The sequence below is a fragment of the Catharus ustulatus genome, chromosome 22 (genome assembly GCF_009819885.2).
Source record: "Catharus ustulatus isolate bCatUst1 chromosome 22, bCatUst1.pri.v2, whole genome shotgun sequence".
Lineage (NCBI taxonomy): Eukaryota > Metazoa > Chordata > Aves > Passeriformes > Turdidae > Catharus > Catharus ustulatus.
The window spans coordinates 4,829,644-4,852,882 of record NC_046242.1 but is presented as its reverse complement, the minus strand read 5'-3'; the positions used below and the strand labels follow the sequence as shown (position 1 = coordinate 4,852,882).

At 41.5% G+C, this 23,239-nt stretch overlaps 1 protein-coding gene across 1 annotated transcript; it reads left to right on the top strand.

Moving 5' to 3' along the window:
* The first annotated feature begins 82 nt into the window (after positions 1–82).
* Positions 83–22,862, top strand: RPA1 (replication protein A1). Its single transcript, XM_033078354.1, has 17 exons — positions 83–187; positions 515–562; positions 811–889; positions 1,414–1,522; positions 2,352–2,440; positions 6,977–7,060; positions 8,329–8,461; positions 9,424–9,526; positions 10,639–10,707; positions 10,848–11,040; positions 12,122–12,261; positions 13,850–13,998; positions 15,276–15,408; positions 16,590–16,766; positions 18,028–18,135; positions 21,402–21,488; positions 21,861–22,862. The coding sequence occupies exons 1-17, from the start codon at positions 155–157 to the stop codon at positions 21,966–21,968; spliced, it is 1,842 nt and encodes a 613-aa protein (XP_032934245.1). The 5' UTR covers positions 83–154; the 3' UTR covers positions 21,969–22,862.
* The last annotated feature ends 377 nt before the right edge of the window (positions 22,863–23,239 follow it).

Below are 23,239 nucleotides of genomic sequence, written 5' to 3'. Positions count from 1 at the left end.
ACTTCCGCCGTACGGCGCTGGACAGCCAATAGACGCGCCGTGCTGGTGGGTGACGCACGGTGTGACGTAAGGCGGCGCCGGAAGAAGGCGGTGGCGGCGGGAGGATTTGGCGGTAGCGGCGGGAGGATTTGGCGGCAGCGGTGAACGCGGCACCATGAGCGGGCGGCTGAGCGAGGGGGCCATCGCGGTGAGCGGCTCGGGTGGGCCGGGATGCACCTGGTCCTGCTCAGGGTGGGAGCTGACAGTCGGGCCTTGGCACCGGGTTGGGCCCGGTCCCGAGGGGAGAAGCAGGCCCGGAGCGGGGCCTGGTCCCGGGTGGGGAGACCTGGTCCAATCCCACCCAGCTCTTTCACGGCAGATCCCTATCAACTCCTTGGCTACAGCCCTTCACGTGTTGGGCCCGGTGATTTCAGGCGTCCCAGCTCATTGATTCTGTGGTTCTGTCACCGTGGGTAGCGAGGGGTTCCCGAGCGAGGCGGTGGCACATTTCTGAGCGTCTCTTTCATTTCTCCAGGCCATAATGCAAGGGGAGGAGGTCTCCAAGCCCGTGCTGCAAGTCATAGTGAGTACTGTCCCTCCCCTCCTGTGCCGGCCCCTCGGTGGCTGCATGTGGGGTCCTGAGTGCAGCCTCTGCAGAAAAGCCGAGCAAGGCTGCTCTGCTTTTAATTTTGTTCTGCATTGCTTGGGTTATGCTGTAGATACTGTGTTCATAAAAGTCAAATAGATGAGTCACTTGTTGATGTCGGTTTCTGTTTCGGAAAAGTTTCTGAACAAATGTGAACTGCCAGCCTGGGTTTTCTTTCCCTGCAGAATACACGGGCTATTGCCACAGGAACTGGGCCCCCACGTTACCGAGTGCTGATGAGTGATGGTGTGAACACCCTTTCCTGTGAGTATGACAAGCTGCAGTGAGGTTTTTCTAAGTGTGGAGATACTAAGGGTGATAAAGTTCCTGGTCTGGTGACTGGATGCAAAGTGCTAAGATAAATATTGAGAATGTGCTTTTTCACTGGGCCACAGACTCTGAACTGTGCAACTGCACTTTGTCATTTAGGTGAAAACTTTGACTTTTGGAATTCTGTAAGATATAAGCAATCAACTTGCTGCAGGATATAATGAAAATACAGAAACCTACATGTGTAACATTGATTTTAAAGTAATTTAGCTTAATCTTCCTCTCAGTTCTTTGATATACAATCATTCTAGCTGTCACTGCACTCTGAAGTGTGGGGAATAAATACAGCATTGTTTATGGTCAGTTTTGGTGACTTCTTAGCAGTTGCACTGTTTTCTTTGTCAAGTTGCAGACCCAGTGCAATACTTGACTGGCTGAAAAAGGTGTGGCCAGCCAGGGCAGCTCCTTTTAAAGCTGGCATTGTGAATTGTTTTAATATTTTCCTTCTGCTCCTGCAGCATTCATGTTGGCAACACAGCTGAACTCCCTGGTGGAAGAGGAACGCTTGTCAGCCTGGTCTATCTGCCAGGTTAACAGATTCATTGTCAACAGCCTGAAAGATGGAAGGTATTTGTGTTAATTCTTAAGTACAGCCCTGCAGAAAGGCAGCTGCACTAGTGGGGGCTCTGTGGTTTGTGGCTAAGCAGAGGCCAAGTGCTTTTGGTTGGGATTATCTGAAAATACTCAGGCTTTAGGAGGCAAGACATGGCACCAGTAACAGAAGAAATAAATTGCAGATCTCTAGTGGGATCAGATGGATCTGATACAGTGATTTAGTAATATGAAATTTCCAGTTGCAGTGCTCCCACTCCAGCTGGAATACTCCAAATACTTGTACAAAGCTTCCTTAAAATTATCTGCTGTTGAAAAGAAACAATAAAGATACCTTGTTACTTAGGTGTTTTGGAATCTGGTCTTTTATTAAAATTTGAGGAAATAGGAGGAAAATTTGAGAGGATGGGATACTGCAAACTGAGAAGGGATCCAGGTGAAACTGTTACAGCAAAACTATGTATATGTCTAGCAGGATATGAACTGAGGATTGTATTCTTTTTATTCAGTGTTTTTTCTGAGGAGAAGACAACAACTTTTGAGGCAGGGAATAAAAACCTGGTATTGTTTTGCTACTTGTAAAACAACAGTGGTTTCCCAAGTTATTTTTGGTGCCTGTTCAGCCTGCCATCACCTGTCCTTGATGCAGTGTGATATTGTTTCAAGCTTACTTGTCCCTCAAGAGGGGGCTTAGTTGACAGTGGAGAGCTTTTGTCTCCCAGATCCTTCATCCAAAGTATCAGCCTCTTAATGCTTGGTTTTCTCACCTGCTGCAAAGGATATTCAGAGATGGGAGTTGCAGAGGGAGTGAAAGTCTTTATTTGCTGTCTGTTCTGTGTTGTAGGAGAGTTGTTATCCTGATGGATGTAAATGTCCTGCAAACTGCTAATCAGGTTGGTGGGCCTATTGGCAATCCCCAGCCGTACAATGAAGGTGAGTATCTGTAAGCAAATACTTTTCTGTCAGCTCAGAGAGCCTTTCAGCTTCTCTCTTTCACTTCAAAAAAGCAGCCAGACATGCTCAGGGCTTTTTATTCTTGGAATAGTGATGTCCAGATCTTGAAAATCCTTTTTGTTTGTGTCACACAAATTGGGGTTTGTTCCTATTTTAATAAACTCTGCACCATGGCTGAAGCTTGAGCCTCTCCATGGTATTTGGAGCATCCATACCTTATAACCTTGGCAGGATTTTATTGTAGTGAGTGGTCTCTGCCTCGAGTTCCAGGAAGTAAGCAGAAGCTATTTTATGTCTCCTCATAATGAGTAATCAAATAGGTTGTAAATTTGTCCTGTCTGGAAAGAAAACAGGAGGAGGAAGATGGAATAATGATCTGTAAAAGTCTAAGATGGCGTGGAGGGGATGAATAAAGAATGATGAATCTCTCTTCTCTCTTTTCTATGTTCATTTGATGCTCTTTAGCTCTCATGTTGTCAGGCAGTGGTTGTAAAACAAAGGCTGCACCACACCCCTAAACTGCATAGTTAAATTATGGAACTTGTGGAGGTAGGTGCCAAAAATTGGCACAGGTTCAAAAAGCAATTAGATGTGAAAGAGAAATCCATTAAAGGCTGTTAAACATAACAATACATCCTCTGCATGAATGTTAGGTGCAGGAAGCACTAAAACTTAGATTGTTCCAAGTACATAGATGAGAGACTGGTATGAAAACAAGGAGAGCACAGAATTCCCTAAGCACCCATTCCTGCCATGCCCAGCTGAAAAAGAATTGAGGCACTGGGTGGACCTTAATCTGACCTGCCATGAGTCTCTTTGGAATTGTTCTGTTGTATAAATAACTGTGTTCTTCACTTTTATGTGCTGAGCTTGCAGTTCTCATGCAAATGGTTTTTTAAATTAAAACATTTTTCCCTCTGAGAATGTTCAAAAGTCTGTTCTGCTCTTCCAGTTCTGATCTTTTAAAAAGGAGGGAGAATAATAAGCACTTAAAGAAAATATTTGAACAGCTCTGTCAGTGATGTATACACAGATAATGGCTGGAATTTAACAGCAAACAGCTCTTCCTGAAGATTTTTTTTATCCTGAGAGAAGTGAACTAATGTATTTTTATTACTAAGGGACCTCACATTAGTGGCAAGAGTTTTCTATAGAATAGTTTGGACAAACAGCGGTGGTAGGTACATTGCTCTTCTGGTTAAAAATCTATTCTGCTACAAAGGCAAAGACATCTTTCTTCATTAACTTTTTCCAGGGGAATTAAGAGGGGCGTTTGTTAAATGAGCCTAAAGAATCCTTTGTTCCTTTGATAGTTACTTAGCTAATTGCTGTTTAAAAAATGTGTTGACATCTCAGATTTTATGGTTTAATCCCACAGTTGCTGTAGAGACCAAGACTTTCAGAATAGCTACTGAGCAGACTGTTTTGTGCCTTTCTCCCATTTCCCTGCTTATGTGATACAAGAGCTTGTGAACTATAGTGTTTTTCAGTTATGTTGTTGCTTAGAAACCACTGAGAACGTGGTATCTGACAGAACTGAGCTGAAAATATACCTTTAACTATAAATTCTGGTCAAATTACCATTACTTTGATCAAAGTTGTGTTCTTCATTTGGGCTTACAAAAATACTCTGCAGTGAAGGTTTCAAATCTAAACTCTCTTTGGAGATGTTACAGGTCTGTGGTCATAATATGTGTGGGCTTGCACAAGATAAAAGATGCCAAATAGGATGGGATGTGTATTTCATTTTAACACTGATCTTATTCTGACAACTTCATACCCTTTTATTTGATACTAAATAAGGTTTTTGGTACAGAAGATGGTAACAGTTTAGATTAGGTAAACTTAACCCAGCCTTGCTGCTCTACAGCTGAAAGATTTGTCATGAAGGCCTTGATGAAATGGCAGAGGTGTGTATTTCAAGTTGCATATCCTTTAAGTTCCTGTGTATATTAAGAAATTGTATTTTTGAGGAACACTCAGCTAGTGCAAAATGAGCATCTTAAATGTACTTTGTGGTTTCCATTAAAAAAAAAAAAAGTTCTGGTATTTTAAAAATTTATCTTTTAGCCCTACTTTTGGTTTTCCTTGAAATACAGATCTCAGACTGCCAGACCTAGGATTAAGGAATATTCTTCCTCAGACTGTAATAGCACAGTGGGACCCAGGGGGGTGAGAAGCTGGCTTTTGGCCACTTTACATGGGAGCAGTAGGTGGTTAATCTGCCTAACAAGGAAGCTGGAGACACAATCTTCTTATTACAAATCATAAAAACTTTTCAGGCAGCCTCTCATAATAGCATTGAAAATTAAGACTGAGCAGTTTGGTTCTTGTTGAAGACTGGTTGTGTCATTACTGTCATTAATCTCATTGAAATTACTCTGGTGCTGGACTTTCATTTCACTATGACAATGACTTGCTACTTATGTTTAACTTCTGTCATTAATCTTTCCATGTTGAAATGTTTATGTACTTACACATTCACTTGAACTCCTTATTCTTGCCCTTCCCACTGCTGTGATTTAGGTGTGTGTTTCAAAGTGGTTTTTTTTCCCTTCTCTCCCTTCCCTGCTGCTCAGTTCTGGGGCAGAGCTTGTGGCACTGTGGCAAAACCTCTTGGTGACAAATTTTTGGGAGCTGAGGGTTCCTGTTGCAGAGTTACTGCCTTTGAGTGGGCTGTGGGGCAGCTGCAGACAAAGGTCTTGGGTTTGCCTAACCCACCACTTACAGCAGAAATGTGAGCAGGTATTTCAGCTGCTTTTTTCACCTCCTGCTAATAAAAACTAACAGCAAAAACCAGGCAGCCTCCTCGGTTTTCTGAGCACTTTAAGTGATCTGTAGGCCACCAGCCACCAAAAATCACAGTTTAGGAGTCCCTAGGCTCTCCAAGCGAGAAAATTGGAGAGATATTTCTGCTACTTCTGTATTTGAACACATGCACAGATGTGTGAATTTATTCTTACTCTGTTGAGAAACACTCGGCTGTGGGTAGGCAGCCATTAAAATGTGAATTTGTGTTTCATAACGCACACGTGTTCCAATGGATGTGGTGGTCTTTGGTTTGGTTTTTTTTTTTTTAATCACAAATTCCTACAGAAAAAAACATATTTGGAACAAAAGTAATAAGGAAACCTCTTACTGCTTCATACCCACATTCTGAATATTCCTCCCCTGACCAGACATATTTTTCCTCTTAATGCGCCCTGTTGGGTTTTTTTCCACTTTCCCTTGCACAAAATGAATTTGGGTGTGAAGTGCTGACCCTCTGAGCACCTGAGGCCACTGAGCAAGGGGGAGACCTGGCTCCTCCATCTAGTGGAACCTGCAGTAAATACACATTTTGCTGTTTGACGTCACGCTGTTGCCAGGGAGACTGTCACCAGTTCACCGATGTGACTCTACTGCGGCAACTTAGAGGAGCAGATTGGGGTTTGTGCAAGGACCTGGAATTTGGGTTAAAAATAACCAGAGGGTTACCTTTGGAGACTGTACCACATCAGGCAGCACCACACTGGGCTCTCCTTGTGTTGCTTCTGCTCCTTTCCCATAGTTTGGTGCCATCCCTCTGTCCTGGGATTCTCTGCTTTTGCTCCTCGTGGTGCTCTACAAGCTTGGTCTGATCTGGTTTTCCACTTTTTCTGAGCATCTTCCTCCTCCTCACATCCCAAATCTGCCTGCTCAGGCCTAGGTTTCCCTGCAAAGCAAGACCTTAAGGATTAGTTGTGTCCAAAAGGACAAAAATGTTGGATATTTTCTCATCTAGAGGCAAACTGGTATTGTAAAGGAATTCAAATTTTTGAGTGGTAAATTAGTCTTTTAATGGACTTTTACTTTAGATATGCCTGTCTGCTCTTTCCCTTGTAATTTATCATTAATTTAGAGCAAGTAGAAGTCCTGAAATCTAAAAAAAATGGATACTGTGTTCTCACTGTGGCATCACCTTGCTCCCTGAGCAATTTACTGCTGTGTTCCAAGAGGGCCCTGCTGAATTCTGAAGTGATGACTCCATCACCTCCACATTAAACATCTTCATATTTTGGAAATAAAATGCAGCAGATGTCTTCTTTGTCTTGGGTTAACTTCAGGTTTGACTTTACCCAGTGGATTTTTGGCCCTTTCTGAGTGATGAGACAGAATTCTCTACAGTTTTTTTATCTTAGCTGTTAGGTAGGAGCAGAAACTACCTGTCAGAGCAATAGCAGCTGATAAACACTGAAAAGTTGTCAAGATTACTTCAGGGCTGTCCTTTTAAATCACCATCAGCCCTGAGTTCTTTCCAAGTAGAAAGCAGTTGCTTGAGGAAAAAAATCTGACTGGAATTCCTTCATGGTAATGTTCAACAGATAGTTTGCTGCTCCTGTGTCTTAAATATGTGGATTTTAGCATGTTCTCTGTGGTTTTAGTTTGTTGCTTTGTTTTTTTTTTTCCTTTTTGCATGCAAGTCTTATTTCCTAAAAGAGTACTTTTAATTATTGTGTTCCCTACTCTATGGTCTCTTTCCATTTTAATTACCAGGACAAGGGCAACGTTCTGCAGCTCCAGCGGGAAACCCAGCCCCCAGCAAACCACAGCAACAAAATGGCAATTTGTCTGGAGCAGGTAAGAGTCATCCTGGGCAGGAATTCTGATATGTCATCAGTGAGAAGCCACAGCTTCAGTTTTTTATTTAATTATTTATTTTTATTTAATAAAATCCTTTCTTTAGTGGTGTTGGACAGGAAACTCTCCACTGAGGAGTAACCCATAGCTTGACAAGGTGAATTCTCTCAAGAGAATTCTATACTTGGTTATAAAAGTGGGGGAAAATTGTCCCTTTTCTTCCCCAAGGGAAAAAAAAGCCCAAAAAACCCAACTTTATTCAGTTTACACTGCATTCTTGAACACTACTCTGTAGAAACCCAAACTAGGCTGCAGTTTGGAGCTGGCCACCAACTCTGTGTGTGTTACCAATGCTGAGATAGAGGCCAAACATTTTAGGCAGTACAGGACTGAAATTATTTGATAGTACATCTAGAAACGTGGTTTTTTGATTGAGATTTCAGTGAGATACTGAAAGATGCAGTCAATTTAAATGTCAGCCTGTAGACTTTTTTTTTTTTTAGCTAAAAAGTTGTCAATCCTAATTCTTGGTGCTGCTTTAACTTGTCTGTATTCTTTACCCCTGTGTTTAGGAAGGATTTTTAAATAGTAAAATTTTGGCATTTGCTTAGAAACTTGCAGCAGAAAACAAGCTTCTCCTTCCTTGCTTAAAGCTGATCACAAGAGTTTTTTGCATATACATTGACAAGATTGAGTTAAGAATTAGCAGTATCACTTTATGTCAAAAAAATATTTGTGAGGTATTTTTCCTTAGTTTTTCCCCCAAGTGGTGTCTTGATCTAACACTTCCCATCCCTGGAAGTGTTCAAGGCTGGGTTGGATGGTGTTGTGGGTGAGGTTGTTTGTGTAAAATGTCCCTGTCCTTGCCACAGGGTTGGAATGAGTCCCTTCCAACCCAAACCACCCTGTGATTCTGTCGTTTTAGAGAATTTACTGCTAAACAGTTGTTTGCCACTTAAACTGTGTTCGAGTGGTTGACTCTGGACACGTCTCCACTTCAGTGCAAGCACTCTAAAAGGTCTGGAAGTGTCTCTTGTGCAGCATTTTGCAGCCTAGAAAACACTTGTGACCAAGAGGAGAAACGATGCAACAAACTTCAAGCCCCTCTGTGGTTCCCACATGGCACAGGGAGCTCCAGTTGTTCCCTGGAACTTTGCCTGGTTGGCTCCCTAAGGCTTGGTGGGAAAGTTCTGCACCCTGAGTTGGTTTTAACCTGATTTTTGTATGCAAGGCTGAAATCCTCTCTGCTCTGTTGTGGTTTTTGGAAGGTCCTGCTGCTCCCAAGTACCACGCTCCCTCCAACCAGTTTGGAAAAGCCAGTGCTCCCAGTGCCCTGAAGACACCTGGGGGGTCTCAGGCCAAGGTGGTGCCGATTGCCAGCTTGAATCCATACCAGTCCAAGTGAGTCCCTGTGGTTTGCCAGGCCTTGTTCATGAAGGAACAATAGCTTTGGTCTCTTTTTCTGTGTGTGAGTCTCTGGCAAATAATTCATTGAGTTCTTTGGATTTCATTGGTTAAGTTCAAGCAAACCAACCCAACAACAACCACAAAACCACCCAGAGAGACAAGCAAAAAACCTTCCATAGAAACACTGGTGGGCTTTGGTTTGGTTTTTTGGGGTTTTGTTTTGTTGGTTTGGGTTTTTGTTTGTGGTTTTGTTTTTTTGCTTTTTTTTCTGTGGGGAAGGGTGTTCTTTTTTTTTTCTTCTTTTCATCTTTTTAAATTTCATCAACACTCTTAAAAATCTGAGATTTGCCTTGCCATTGTCTTGGTGCAGCTGCCCTGCTGAGCTTGATAGGTTTTTAATATTTTAGTTGAAAATCGATTGACTTGTCTGGGCTTTTTTTTTTTCCTAAAGCGACCTTCTTTTTGGTAACTTAATGACAAAACAGCTCAGTAAGCTATTCACTTCGGCTACTGAGCTGTTGAAAAGCATGAGGATGTAATTATTTAGTGAATGACATTTTTAAGTTATGCAAACTGATTTGATTACCCAAGTTAAATGCGAATCCTATAATTGAGCTCTTGAGTTCTGGCTTGGCTTTTCAGAGCAGACAAACTGCTGTGTGAGAAATGTACCCTAGAAGAGTAAAAGATTTGAGGCCTGCTTCTGTGCAGAAGGATTGTTCACTATTATTATCATACTGGATGCTTTATGGCTGCTTTGTTGCCTTCTCTACAACTTTCTGTCTTTAATGGTCTAGGCCATTAAAACAGAAAGCAGTGGAAGGAGTTGCCGAGGTGCACTGGGAAGATTCTGGCTTTTAAATAGTCACGTTCCAATTTCAAAGGTTTGTCAAGTCAATCTCTTCTTTAAAAAGATGCAAAGAGAAGCAGCACAGTGATTTCTTGCATGATTTCAGGTGGACCATTTGTGCTCGTGTTACCCAGAAAGGTCAGATCCGCACGTGGAGCAACTCCCGTGGTGAAGGCAAGCTCTTTTCCATAGAGCTGGTTGATGAAAGTGTAAGTGTCATATGTTGAGACAAAGATAATGTATGCCAGATGCTGATAAACCCTTCATAAAGACAGAATAGAGGAAATAAAGTGCATTTTTCGGAAATGATTTTTTTTATTACAACTGAAACTTGTATCCCCGCATTCATTAAGTTGCACATCAACGTGCCAGTTTTTATCCAGAATGAAGTCTTAAATGTGCAGCATTGCTGATTATTTTTCATCAAAGTCTATAGTGTGTGACTGGATTTTTGCAGCTTCAAAATAGAGTTGTTTATGCAAACTGACAACCTAATACTGAAGGTTGTGGTGGTATCCTGTAGATTGAGAGTGACATCTCCTCCTGGCTGAGCTACACCTTACAAAACAGGGAGTGAGAGGAGCATTACCTCCAAGTTACAAGCTTTCAATTTTCATGAGGAAATTGGAGTACAAATTATTGTAACTCTGAGAAATTTCCTCTGTGGTTTGTTTGGGGAATGGTATCTGGTTAATCTAACTGAACTTGCAGTTTGTCAAACCTCTTATCAAATTACAGCCTTCTGTCGTGAAAACAAACAAGATTCTGCTAGATTATATTGAGTGTAAAATGTGAGGTTAATAATGTAACATGTTGTCACCAGGCATTTGTTTTCTCTGCATAATGTCTATATTCTTTTATTTTTTCTAAAAAACAGTGTTTATATCTAGTGAGGGTATAATTGTTATTAATTCTTACTTATAGACATATCTGAGTGGGAGCCATCACAATATACTGTGTGCTAACTTGTGGAGCTGCGGGGTCTGTTTGAATTTTATTTCATCACTGCCAGTTTTGCTGGCATTTTCAGAGGTGTCTCTATGATGGATGTAGTTCTTATGCTTTTTATTCTGAAGCTGTAGATGTACTAATGAGAGTTGAATATGAGGTTTGATTGTCAGGTGTAGAATATGTCATTTTAGCTCTAACTACAGATGTGAAGAGAACGTTGTTTGTTTCTCACACGCCTGGAGCTACCCTGGCAGACCCCACTGTCTCTGCAGGACTGCTGCCACTTAACATTGCAAAGATTTTTTTTTTTTTTTTAAATCTTTTTCCATGCTAAATTTCACTTGTGACCAGCTCCTCTATTTTCCTGCAGGGTGAGATTAGAGCTACTGCATTCAACGATCAAGCAGACAAGTTTTTTCCACTCATTGAATTGAACAAGGTATGGTAGCTTTGTGCTTTCTTAGACTGACAGGAGCTGGAAAAGAGGAACTTGAGCCTAGCAAGGATTTTTAAAGGTGAACACAATCCGTTTTCCCTGACTACTGATAATATCCCCTGTTTCATTGCTTTCTCCTGTAGGTATATTATTTTACCAAAGGCAATTTGAAGACTGCTAACAAGCAATATACAGCTGTTAAGAATGACTATGAGATTACATTCACTAATGAGACTTCAGTTGTGCCCTGTGATGATGCCCAGCATCTTCCATCTGTTCAGTTTGATTTTGTATCCATCTCTGAACTGGAGAACACGCCCAAAGACTCAATTGTTGGTCAGTCAAAGTAGAAAAATTACAAATTCTAAAGCTTTGAAGTTTGATTTTTGTGTCCTGAATTCTGGGCAGGTAGTGAGCATAGGATGCTTGTGAGTGTTGTGATCTCTTAATTGAAGTCATCCAGTGATGGTTGCCATTAAAAATACCTCAGGCAATTTTCCTGTTAAGATGATTTTTCCCTGTTTTCTAACAAAGTATAACAATTATTCTTCCAGCTTGTGCTTCAAACTAAAGACAGTAGGTGATAGTTGTTTATTGTACTGTGATCACTGTTTTCCACAGAAAAAGGCTGAAAGAAAAAATGCCCTTGCTCAGCACGTGTGCATTTCATACCTTCTGTGGTCTTGCTTTCTTTCACTATCTAATTATCTCTGTAGTGATTTTGGCATAATTCATTGCATCCAAGTCCAAGTTGCATGACTGTTTTGGCTTGCTCTGTGGAGTATTGGAGGTTTGTTTTTCTGTAATTCGCTGGGCAGAGTACTCCGGAAAAATCAGAGGCTTGGGTGGGGGCGAGGGCTCTCAGGTTTCAGAGGCACAAGATGCCTGTGATTCAGAGACGTTCAGCTGGGGATTTTAAAGGTAGATGGGTAATATTAAAAGTGGTGTATTTTTGGGGATTGCTTTAGCTCTTACCACCTGAACATGCAGACTTTTAAAGTTACAACTTTTACATAACAGAGTTATGTGGAGGCACGAGCCAGTTGTTTCATTGTGTTACAGTCACTTTGAAGGCTCTTGCTTGTGCTTTAACAGCAAGTGTGTGCTACATGATCAGGACTGAAGTCCTTTGACAGATTGTGATGGGAAAAGATAGTACAATGCCTTGATCTCTCTAATGTGGTGAGGCTTGCATTCATGAATATCTTAATGACTGCGTCAACAAAATTAAAGCACTGAAGAGTTCTGTAGTGGAACATTCCTACCATAATACACTTAATTTCCATATCAGATTTCATTTCAATAGAGAGCTGGGATACAAGGTAAAAATCTGACAGTAGGTTTGAATTCTTCTCTTGTGATCTTGTATTCCCCAATTGTGACCCTTGAGTAACTCTAAATTGTAACTGTTTCTCAGATGTAATTGGAATTTGCAAGAGCTACGAAGATGTCACTAAAATTACAGTGAAAGCTAACAATAGAGAGGTTTCAAAGAGGAACGTGCATCTGATGGATACATCAGGGAAACTGGTGACAGCTACGCTGTGGGGAAATGAGGTATGTGCTCTCTTACCTGTTCTTAACAAAGCTTCCTTGGTGTAGTTTGAGGAGGTGCTGTTGTCACCTGAGATGGGCACAGCACTGACACAGTCCTGGGTGTTTGAGGATCAGGGGCCGAGAGGAGGTGAAAGACTGTCTGCTTACATTCAGGTGTGATGTTCTTAACCTTTCCCTGACAAACTGCTGACATGATCTGACTAATGTGTTCTGAACAACTGCAGACATTATGTCTCAAGCCAAAACACTGAAGGTAACGGGCTCCTGGTTTAGGAAAGGGTATGAGCTGCAGTTTGATTGTGGAAAAGCCTGGTGGCTATGACTGTCTCAAAGGAGATGAATTTTATTTGTAGGGTGGGATACATGTTACCCCTAATGAGCAGGTTGAGAGGCTCTGACTCACACTGGCACTTTAAAGCATCAGAGCCTTGGAAGTGAAAGTTTGAACAGTTACAGTAAGCTGCTTCCCTATCTTTTTAACAGGCTACTTTGTTTTCTACTGTTGTTATAGATACTTAGGGATTTATGTGCCAGTCTATAAAATGGGAGTGATCCTGCCAGCTTGACAGTGATGCTTTATGGCTAAATGATCAAGTGCACTGATACTGTAGGTACCTAAACACCATTAACCATCTGCTGATACAAATGAAGTAAACTGAAGTTCAGAATCTCAAACCCTTAAGATTGAACTAGGTTATAATAGGAGAGAGACTGGTATACAATTCCTGGTATAACTCTTCCAACAGAGATCAGGGCGTGCATTTTGCAAAGTTATATCTGTTTGCTTGCTTGTAGAAGAGAAGTATCAATAAACATTGAGGGGGAGTGATGTGTGGCTTGCAGCTGGCTCAGTTAGGGTTAGAATCTCTATGTCCTTTACAACAGTCACTGCCATGGCTGCTGGGATGTTTTCTGTTCTTTTTGCATCTCATGGGTACAGTGATTACTACTGCAACTCCAGCTCATTTATTATCTTTAAGCACATGATCCTCCCCTTGCTTGCTGAGTGGTGTGGGGTCCATAAAATCTATACCTTTCAAACCCTCTCTCATGCCATGAGGTTCTTTGTTGGTGTCAGACTACTCTGGTGAACGACATTAGAGCAGCTTTATGAGATAAAAAACAGAAGATGGAAAGTTGAGTAAAAATGTTTGGTCAGCATAGCTGCACTTCTGTGTAAGTGGTAGTTAGATGGACATGATTGGCTCAGTGAAGCTGAGTGAGTTGTTTCATCTCCTGAGGAGTCTGAGATGAACAATTAATTTTGTTTCCATTCCCATAACACATTTCCCTTCCTAAAATCCTGCTGGAAAGCTGCTGACAGAGGAGACCAGTTCTTTCTAACAAACCCCTGGTGTGACTTAAGGATTCTCTGGTTCCCCAGGAAACAGGGTGTTAGGATTGCACAGAAAATTGTCACCTACCTTTGCTTAAACTCCTAATGACACCATTCAAGCCTTACCTTTTAGATACAGAGGGGCAGTTTGATCCAGGTTTGGTCTCTTGTCATGACCTGTGAATTATGGCCACAAGTTCAGTACCTTTCCTGTAACTGCTGCTGCTGCTCTCTGGTTTTTCACACATGCAGGCTGAACAGTTTGATGGTTCCAGACAACCTGTGATTGCCATCAAAGGAGCCCGTGTCTCTGACTTTGGTGGCAGAAGCCTGTCTGTCCTGTCCTCCAGCACAGTTGTCATCAACCCTGATAGCCCAGAGGCTTTCAAGCTCCGAGGATGGTATGAATGTGTTTATGTTCCTTCATTTCAACCTCCTGCAGAGTATTTGTTTTGTTTTTCTCTACTTGAGCAGTGTGTGTAGTACTGAGGGAAGGTGGCAAAGGGTATGGTTCCTAGAGCTGGAGAAACTTCTCTGGCTTGCAAGCCCTGGAGCCTGGAAGGCTGTTCTTCTTAAGTTGTTCAATTCAAAAAACTTTTAATTCCATGACAGACCTTGAAAAATTGAAATCGGGGTAGTGCATGCTGACCCAAAGCCTTGGAAGGCAGCATGAAATCAGGCTTGACCAGCTCTACTTTCTGAGGCTTGATCTGAAAGAACAGTATTTTTTTCCACAGGCTTTTCCATTGTGTGGAATCTGATATGCACTCAGTTAGTGTGGAGGGACTGTTTGACATCTCTCAGTGTCTAGTTCTTGCCAGATATTTTTCAGATAGCAAAATAACTCTTTTATTGTCAGGAAAACAAAGCGATTTCATTGTTGCTTCTCCTGTAAGTAGTTGTTAAATTGTCTGTTGCAAGTATGAATGTGGTGAGATGTGGTGTGTGTGTGTGAAGAGGGTTAAGTGCCAACAGCATCAGACTTGTGAATCCCGAGTCTTCAGATTCCAGTTACATCACCCAAATGTGGATGAGATAAATGGCATCCTCCATTTGTCATTGAGCTGTGGCTCTCCCCTACTTCAGAGGCTTGTTGGAGATAAAATTGATTGTGGGTCTGAGCTATTACTGTCACGCTTTAATTAAGCTCAATCTTTGAGCCTCGTTGGTGTGTTTGTGAAATCACAAAGCCCATCACAACGGGAATGCAGTGCAACCTTTTGCTGAAGAGCTGTGCTTTCTTATTTTAACAGAGGAAGCATAATCTTTTCAATGCTATTTGCTTTTTCTTTCGAAGCTACTGCGAAGATAATGGCACCATGTAATTTAATTTTAATTATGGAAATATCTTGATGCCCTTAAATCTTGTTATCTGCCTGCCTCTAAGAAGTGTGCAGTGCATGGTTTGACCACTAGCTGGCAAACAAATTGCAGTTATATAGAACAAAGCTGTCCTCCTTTTGTGGGTTTATAAAATACTGTGCTAATTAAGTCAGACTATTAACTTATTCTGAAATGCTATTTTTGTTTGCAATATACACATATTACTGTAATTGTTTCCTTTGCAATCATTGATAAAAAATCCCTCATGTATCGAGCACATGAAAATAAACATGAGCTTTTGATAAGTCTGTATGGTCTGCTCTCCAAAAATAGAAGTGCATCTCTGTGGTTGCAGGTTTGACTCCGAGGGGCAGCTTCTGGAATGTGCCTCCATCTCTGATGTGAGGGGTGGGCCAGGAGCTGGAGCAAATACCAACTGGAAAACTTTGTTTGAAGCCAAATCTGAGAACTTGGGACAAGGAGATAAGGTAAGGCATGGCCACTCAGTACAAGCTTTGTGTATTGGGGAGAAAATAAAAAGCAAGGCTTTGTGCAGGTATTCTTCTTGTTGAAGCAGTCCAAGTGTTGAGCAATATGTGTTTACTGTCTTGGAATTTGTGCTATTAATTAATATTATTGTTTTTCAAATAAATCCAAGCTTGTTGCTAATGTTGCAACGTGATACTTTGTTTGCAAGAGGATTCTAAGCCTCGTGTCAATGAAGGGGGGATGTTTTTACCCCAAAGATGTTCAAATAAGCAGCACAAAGTGTTCCAGGAGAAACAGGTGCATTAGGAGGAAGTGGTTTTCAAGGGTGCACACTTGGTCAATAGAAAAGCTGGTAATAACCCCAGGTCTTTGGCTTTTCATTCCAGAAACCTCTCTAGGCTTCTACTGCTTTTTATTTTTAATTTTTTTTGTCTCAGACCTAAGTGCTAAGCTGCTTGGGATGTACAAGAAGTTCTATCCATGGGGGAAAAAAAAAAAAAACCTTTAAAAGCATGGAATGGTTTGGGTTGGAAGGGACCTTACAGATCACCTCATGGGCAGGAATGTCACCCCTTAGGAAAGGTTGCTCAGGGTCCCATCCACCCTGGCCCTGAACACTTTCACTTTACCTGTAATTCAGCTATTTTCTCTGACAATTTTTGCCCATGCTTCTTAAGCAACCTCTATTTTTCTACTGAAAGACTTGACCGTGGTCTTAAGCCATTATGATGATTATTTTAGTGTGGTGAGTGGGTATTTTGTTCTGTAGGCTATAGTTTAATCAAATGCTTATCTGTAACACTACACAATAGGCTTTCTGTTTTTTTGTATTGGTTCCCAAAAGAAGCGTAGGAAAGTGCAGAATCTTAATCCTGTGAAAAAGTGCAGATTTGAACAGACACAATGAAGAATCAAATATGCTTTATCTAAAGAAGACCTAGCAATTGGAGTTTCCTGCAATGGAAACACAAAATAATCTTGCTGTAGGGGCTTTATTAACATAATGGAAGCCTAAAAATTATTGCAACTGAGGGGTTGATTTACAGCTTCCCAGTAATCCATAGCTGTTAAGCTTTCTAATCCTAAATATCCAAGTATGGGTGCCTTGCTTTTGTAGTTAATTCAGAATGGGGAAAACATTGAGTATTTTGAGGCTAATGTTGCACACTCACTCTCCCAGGCAGATTATTTTAGCTGTGTGGGCACAATTGTACATCTGCGCAAAGAGAACTGCATGTACCAGGCATGTCCCTCCCAGGATTGCAACAAGAAAGTGATAGACCAGCAAAATGGACTTTACCGCTGCGAGAAGTGTGACCGAGAATTCCCCAACTTCAAATACCGCCTGATGCTCCTGGTGAGTACCCGGATCGGATTTCAGGGCGTTTCCTGCCACGTTCCCAGCACAATCCAAGCACAAAAATCTTTTGAAGGAACTGTTGAGTCGCTGCTGTTTGTGCTGCCTGTGAGTTAAGAGGGTATTTAGCTGGTTTGTGTGCTGTACCTGAGTGAGGGATGTTTCATTGAGCTGATTAGCAGTTTGTTTTCCTAGTGCACCAATTAAAAGCTTTTCTCTTTGCCAAAAAGTTGCTGCTAGCTCAGTTGATTTCTGGTTTCCAAGTGTACTATGCAGTGCAGAGTACAGATGGCCTCCGCCTCTTCAGTAGTGAAGATAAACTGAAGTAAAATGGCATTTCTGGAGAGCAGTAATTGCACTTTTACAGCTGCTACCTATATTTAGTACAGTTTTTTTTTTGGTAGGTATTGTTCTGCCTCGTGCTTTAATGGAGCCTGCTTCAGAAAGTTGTCTGGGGATTATTATTGTGATGCCCACTTTCACCATAGGCATTGAACCTTGTTCTGTTTTACATTATAAATTGGAGTTGTATCTGCTCCTTAGAAGTGCTCTGCCAGGTGGGCATGCAGAGAGAAGGGAACTATCCCTGCAGCCTCTCTAGCACACAAACTGCTGCTGAATAATTTTAATCAGGTAACTTCTAGGAACACATGAACTGCTTTACATAGCAGGGTCATTCTTGTGGAATATAAAGGGGATGCTAAGGATACACTCAGGGCCTTCAGAGCAGTGTCTCATTTCCTCATTCCTAATTGTTAAAGCAGCCAGGAAATGCATGGGAGGCTGGAAATTGATCTTTTAACTGTCTGGTCCTTTGATAGTTTCCTCATAACGTGAATTTATGCTCAAGCACTCAGGGATGTGCAAAGTAAATTCAGTTTGCAGAGTTGCTGCTGTCCCCCTTGGTGGTTATTGTTCTGGGATATCTGTTCCTGCTCATCAGTGGCAGCAGGACACAGCTGAGCATCCATCAGTGTTGTCCTGCTGTGATCTTGTTGGCCTTTTCCTGTGCTTCAATCTACTGCCAATATTAGCTTGTGTTAAGTTATGAACTTTGTGTGGAGCTTAAAAAAGGTAGGAAGTCACTGCTTTCCACCCTCAGTGTTTCAAAGGACACACAGGTCAGACTCTGAGAGTTGCTGGAAATTTTAAACTCTATAGCTCTGAGATATTTTTTTATTTTGTGTTGTCTTCTGTCTTTCTGGGGGAAAAGGCAGCAGCTGGATGAAATAACCTTTTGGGCTTTGTTGTTGTGTTCTAGGTGACCATTGCAGACTGTCTGGAATATCAGTGGGTGACTTGTTTTCAAGACTCAGCAGAATTCATTCTTGGGCAAAACGCAGCTTTCCTGGGAGAACTGAAGGAAAAGGTCAGTCAATTAGCTTATTGTACTTTTACTGTTTGCCTTGAAGTTGAACTGTGTTTCACTCGTATTGGGCTTCCCTCAGATTTCTTGGGGGGGGGGTTTTGATCCTTCTGGTAAGGAAATATTCTTGTAATGTTTTGAAGGCAGTTCTGACAAAGATGTAAGGTTTGTGTGGAACATCAGTGCTGATCCACCAGAGAGCATGGTCTGATATTTATGTATGAATGTACAGCAAACGTGGCAAAGGCACTGGGGCATGTTCATGTATTTGCTGTGGGAATTAACAGCATTTAAAATACATTAAATAAAGGCCATATGACAGAAAGGGATGTTCTGTTTCGTTTGTCAAGGATTTGATGTGCCCTTTCTCTGGGTGATAGGCCAGCTCAGCTCAGCCCAAGGTTGTCCCCCAGATGTTGGCCTTCAGTCTCTTTTACAAGTTCACAAATCACTGCTTCTCCCTAGCCTGAAGTTCTTGGCAGGGACTTGTTTACTCTCCTCGGGATTATTTTCCACAGGCCATCTGCCTGAAGAACAGAGATTTGCTGCTTTCCCCCATAGTTTGCTCCCACAATCAGTCTGTCTACCCCTGAGCTCTTTTGGCTGCTGAAAGCTGGAGATCAGCCTGTCCTCATCACCTGGACCTGGAGAGGCAGCTGATCACTCCAGAGTGGTGCCACAGCCTTTGGGGGACTGACACTGTTGGCTGCAGTAGAAAAGACAGCCTGTTTTATCCTTGTACCTAGACTGGAAGAAAAAAAAAACAACAACCAAACCCTAGTTTAGCAATGAATGCTGACAACATTATCCCTAATGTGTTCCAAAAATTTGTTTACAAAATCAAAAAGTTCTAGAACACTTTGTATGTATCTTTGTTAAGTAGGCAGGAAGCTTTTTGAACTAATGTGTGTGAGCCTACTTTTGAAGGCTTTTTTCCCTCACTAAATATCGTCAGAACTTTGTGGGTCTCACGAAAGCCACAATTTGTGAAACGGGTCATTGGCAGAGATACTGAAGTGATGTTTCTGTGACAGATTAGAACAATTTTTAAGGTTGTAAGTCATTAGACACTAACAGGCACTATTATCTTCCCTTTGTCACTCTGTGCTTTTCTGCTGCATTTGTCTTTCTTCCAACCAAAATAATCTTTTCCTGATTTTTTTTTTTTTTTTTAAACTTGTGTACTGTATAAAAACTGTGTGGCTTTGTTTTGTTTTTAAATGATGATGTGGAATGCATGATAAGTTCTTGAATTGCATATGAGCCTTGCTGTGCTCCCAGGCTAAGGCTGGTTGATTCCAGGACTCCACAGATATCCCAGTTGTTGGTTAACCCATTGCTTGGCTGTGGGAGGGAAATCAAGCAGGAGGGATTGTTGAGGCTACTGTCTTGAGATGCTGTTGCAGACCTCTGTTTCTGCAAAGCAGGGCTATTTTTTTGTGTAATATGGGATGATTTTTGGAAATTTTCTGCACTCTGGCTGCCAGAGGTGAAGGGTACAAAGATTGTGGTTGTGGGATGCTGAGTTTTTGTGGTATTACAAAGGCTGGACACCTCTGTTCTGCAGGAAGATGTCTAGCTGGGGGGATTCTAATTAGATATGCTTGCACTTTTGCATTTCCATTTTCAGACATTCTTAACTTGTCAATATTTTCTTACTTCAGCTATGCTTAATCTCTGCTAGAGTTTAAACAAAATTTCTGAGTCGCTTTTAATGCTGAAGAGAGCTGGGTGGGGAAGGAGAGACAGCAGATCCTATGTACCAGTACAAACATGTAATGTCTTTTGAAGAGCTGCCTAATGGAAATGGCTGAGGATAGAAAATGGAACATAATATGGAGTGAGCCCTTGAGCAGGAATGCTTTGTGTTCCAGGAGAAATTGGTTTTGATTTGACACTTTTATGAGCCTTTAAAAATGGTACTCGATGCATTTGCAGTAAGCTTTTCTTAGTGGTTTTTCTCTGATAGAGCTGATGCAGTGTCTTGTGAAGCTGGTGGGAGTCTTTTCACTGCTCACAGTATGGATGGAGTTCATGTACAGCCTGTGACCAGCTAAGCAGAGATACATGTGCAAGGTTTTTCATCTGCCTCTTGCCTGTGCTTGTTAGATACCAAAGGAGGTAATGTGGGGTAGCAGTGACTGCTATGCTGAGGGCATTTTCAACTCACTAATGGTTAGCACAGTTTGTGGCAGAGCTGCAGAGAGGAGCTAAATGCTTTATTAAGCGTGTTTTCTTATCCTCTAATCCATAAGATGGCCAAAGGAAGGGGTTTTAATATTCAGGAGGGATATACCTAAATTCTGTAATCTGTGAACCTAGCTACTCCTGTTCACCTCCATTTGTTGTGCTTTTCTAAACCCTAGGAGAATCACTGTGTAGTGTAAAATAGTGCTGCACACAGTGAAAAACAGCAGATGTAACACTTGGAATGTGAGTGGAACTGGGGTGGATTCAATTCCAGATCAGATGCTCTGTCTGCTGCTGGAGTGACTGATCAAGTCAAGTGCATCTGGTAGATAAATGCATTAATAATTACTTGTCAGTATCATCAGGGAGATGCAGGATTTTTTTTTAATGTCAGCAAAGGTTTTTACTACTCATATTTTTACAAAAATAAACTTTTTTTTTTCACAGTCTCCACGACTTGCCTGCTCCTTTTCTACTGTTTTGACAAATTGTCTGTTCTAAATGATGATGATGATGATGTTTAGTGTTCATATGGTAATTAGAAGCAGCTTATGTTATAAATATGACACAGTCTTCTCATGGTTATTAAAGCACGTTCAAAACATGGATCTGCTTTTTTTAATAGAACATTCTCTTAAACAGGACTGTGTCAGGATGGGAAAGATAGATGCAGCTTTGATGGATAAGCAGAAAACCAGAATGCCTAATAAGGCAATTAATAAGGAAATAGTTAACTCTGTCAGTGTTTGTGATCACAGCACAACATCAGAATTAGGCAGTTTGGCAGCTTCTGAAGATTTGTAATATTTTTGTTCCTTGTACCTGGTTGCACATTCAGTGCAATTGTATGTTCCTTTGTTTGAGCAACTAAAAAGCTGTCACCTTTTTATTTTAAAGACTTTTGAGTTATGTGTTTGGCATCTAAAATATGATGATGGAATACTTGGTTGTACCTGTGTGGGTCAGGTAGTTCCAATGTTTTGCCAACTTCCCCAAAAGCTGAATTGTTCTCAAAATTCATGGCAGTGCTGAGAGCCTGGAGTGTGTGCAGCTGATCCCTGTCTTTGTCCTTCCCTCAGAACGAGCAGGCTTTTGAAGAAGTGTTCCAGAATGCAAACTTCAACACGTACGAGTTCAGGATCCGGGTGAAACTGGAGACTTACAACGTAAGTGTTGCCCAGAAGGCAAATAATGTAACTTGTGGCTTTTGTAGCTCAACTTGTCTCTGTAGGAGGTGACTTCCTCCTCTTATGTTTGTGGGGAGAGGTTTCCCTTGCTCACAGAGAACAGAAGATTCCAAAGATCACACAAATACTGTCAATCTTGTGCACTGAAGGAGGGATCCTTGCTGCTCCCTCTCAGGCTCATCAAGAGTGGCTGATTTCACATGAAAACAACATATCAGCTCTGGGAGTCGTGTTGGCACTCCCAGCTAACCCAGATACCATGAGCACTAAGTTACTGGGGCAGAAGGAGGTTGGAACCAAATGCCTGGAGTGCTTCATGTTCTTTTACATACTCAAATTTCTCTTTTGCAGGATGAATCTCGTATTAAGGCCACAGCAATGGACGTCAAACCCGTGAACTACAGAGAATACAGCAAGAGGCTGATTGCCAACATCAGGAGAAATGCTCAGCTGGGGTGAGGAGGCCAGAGCTGACTGCTCGAGCCTAGAACTTGCAGGAAAAGCTCAATAGATAATGTTACACTGACTTTTTCCCCACCCTGTGTGTGACAATGGCAGCCCAGCGTAGTGGGCTGAGTGATTTGATGCATTTCTGTGGAGATGTGCCCTGGGAGGTAAGAGTGCACTCTGATGGCCACTCTTTGTAGCCTGTTGTGGTCTGTTAAACTCTGACAGAGCTGAAGGGGAATCTCTAGACAGATTGCAAAGATCTTTAGACAAACCACTCAGAATGTCTGAAGTAACTTTCCTCTCTTCCTGTATGTAAAGCTGAATTATAGAACCATTTTGTCTTCTTTGCAAGGAAGTAGTGACAACCTTGACACTTTGACTTGTTCAGCAGAGGGTTAGGAGGAGCAGTGTCACAGAGCTTTCAGATCTGGACAAAGGAGAACAGGTCTATTAGTACAAGTTAGTTCCCTTCCATAGAATTCAAAGGCTTTCACTTTCCACAGGTGCCATGCAGTTGTTAATGCTTGGAATGGCAATATGGTAGAATTATTAATCAAAGACATATCTCTATATCTGAAGAATATCCTTCCTTCAGGGTTTAATAGACTGAGTCAGATGGGTCTGATATTAATCAAAATTGTCTCTTCTGAGGAAGGCAGATAAGCATTGACTCTCCATCCCCCAGGGAAATCCAGGCAACTACAAAGCATTGCTTTAGTTTTCTCTTCAATTAATACTATGGATTTCTGACTGATTTTTTTTGCTCTCAGTTCCTGCCTATACATGTTTTGTATGTTTGTATGTTGAGTTTCTTTGGTTTTATTTGTAATGATGTTAATCAGAAAGAGATGTCTTTAAATGGGGGGAGCTTTGTTTCAATAAACACTGTTTAATTCCTGTGTAGTGAATTTTGCTTTCTTTGAACACCAAAGATTTCTCATTACTGGAAAGCAATTAATTAGCTTTCATAATAAGCATTCACTTGGGGGAGATGTTACCTTATTACAAACTCTAAGGTTAGACTGAAGAATGGAGACTTCTTTTCCTGATGTTAACAGCATGGAAATGCAGTGATATTTTCACCATTTCTGTGCCTGAGAATGCTGATGAGCTGGCACTTCTGGGATTTTTATTGACGTTTACACAGCAGTCTAAAACTAACCAGGCTTTGAGATTTGTTCAGACATAGAGCTAGTACAGAAAACAGTAATTATGCTACTGGGCTTTTCAGTCAGCAGAGCATGCTAGCTCTGTGTGCTCCTAATCACATTAATTATGTG

Bases quoted from the DNA above. Each gene is read 5' to 3' on its own strand.
- RPA1 (XM_033078354.1), top strand. From the start codon at position 155: ATGAGCGGGCGGCTGAGCGAGGGGGCCATCGCG. The intron at 1,523-2,351 runs GTATTTGTGTTA...TCTGTGTTGTAG, and splicing joins AACAGCCTGAAAGATGGAAG to GAGAGTTGTTATCCTGATGG. The intron at 13,999-15,275 runs GTATGAATGTGT...CTGTGGTTGCAG, and splicing joins GCTTTCAAGCTCCGAGGATG to GTTTGACTCCGAGGGGCAGC.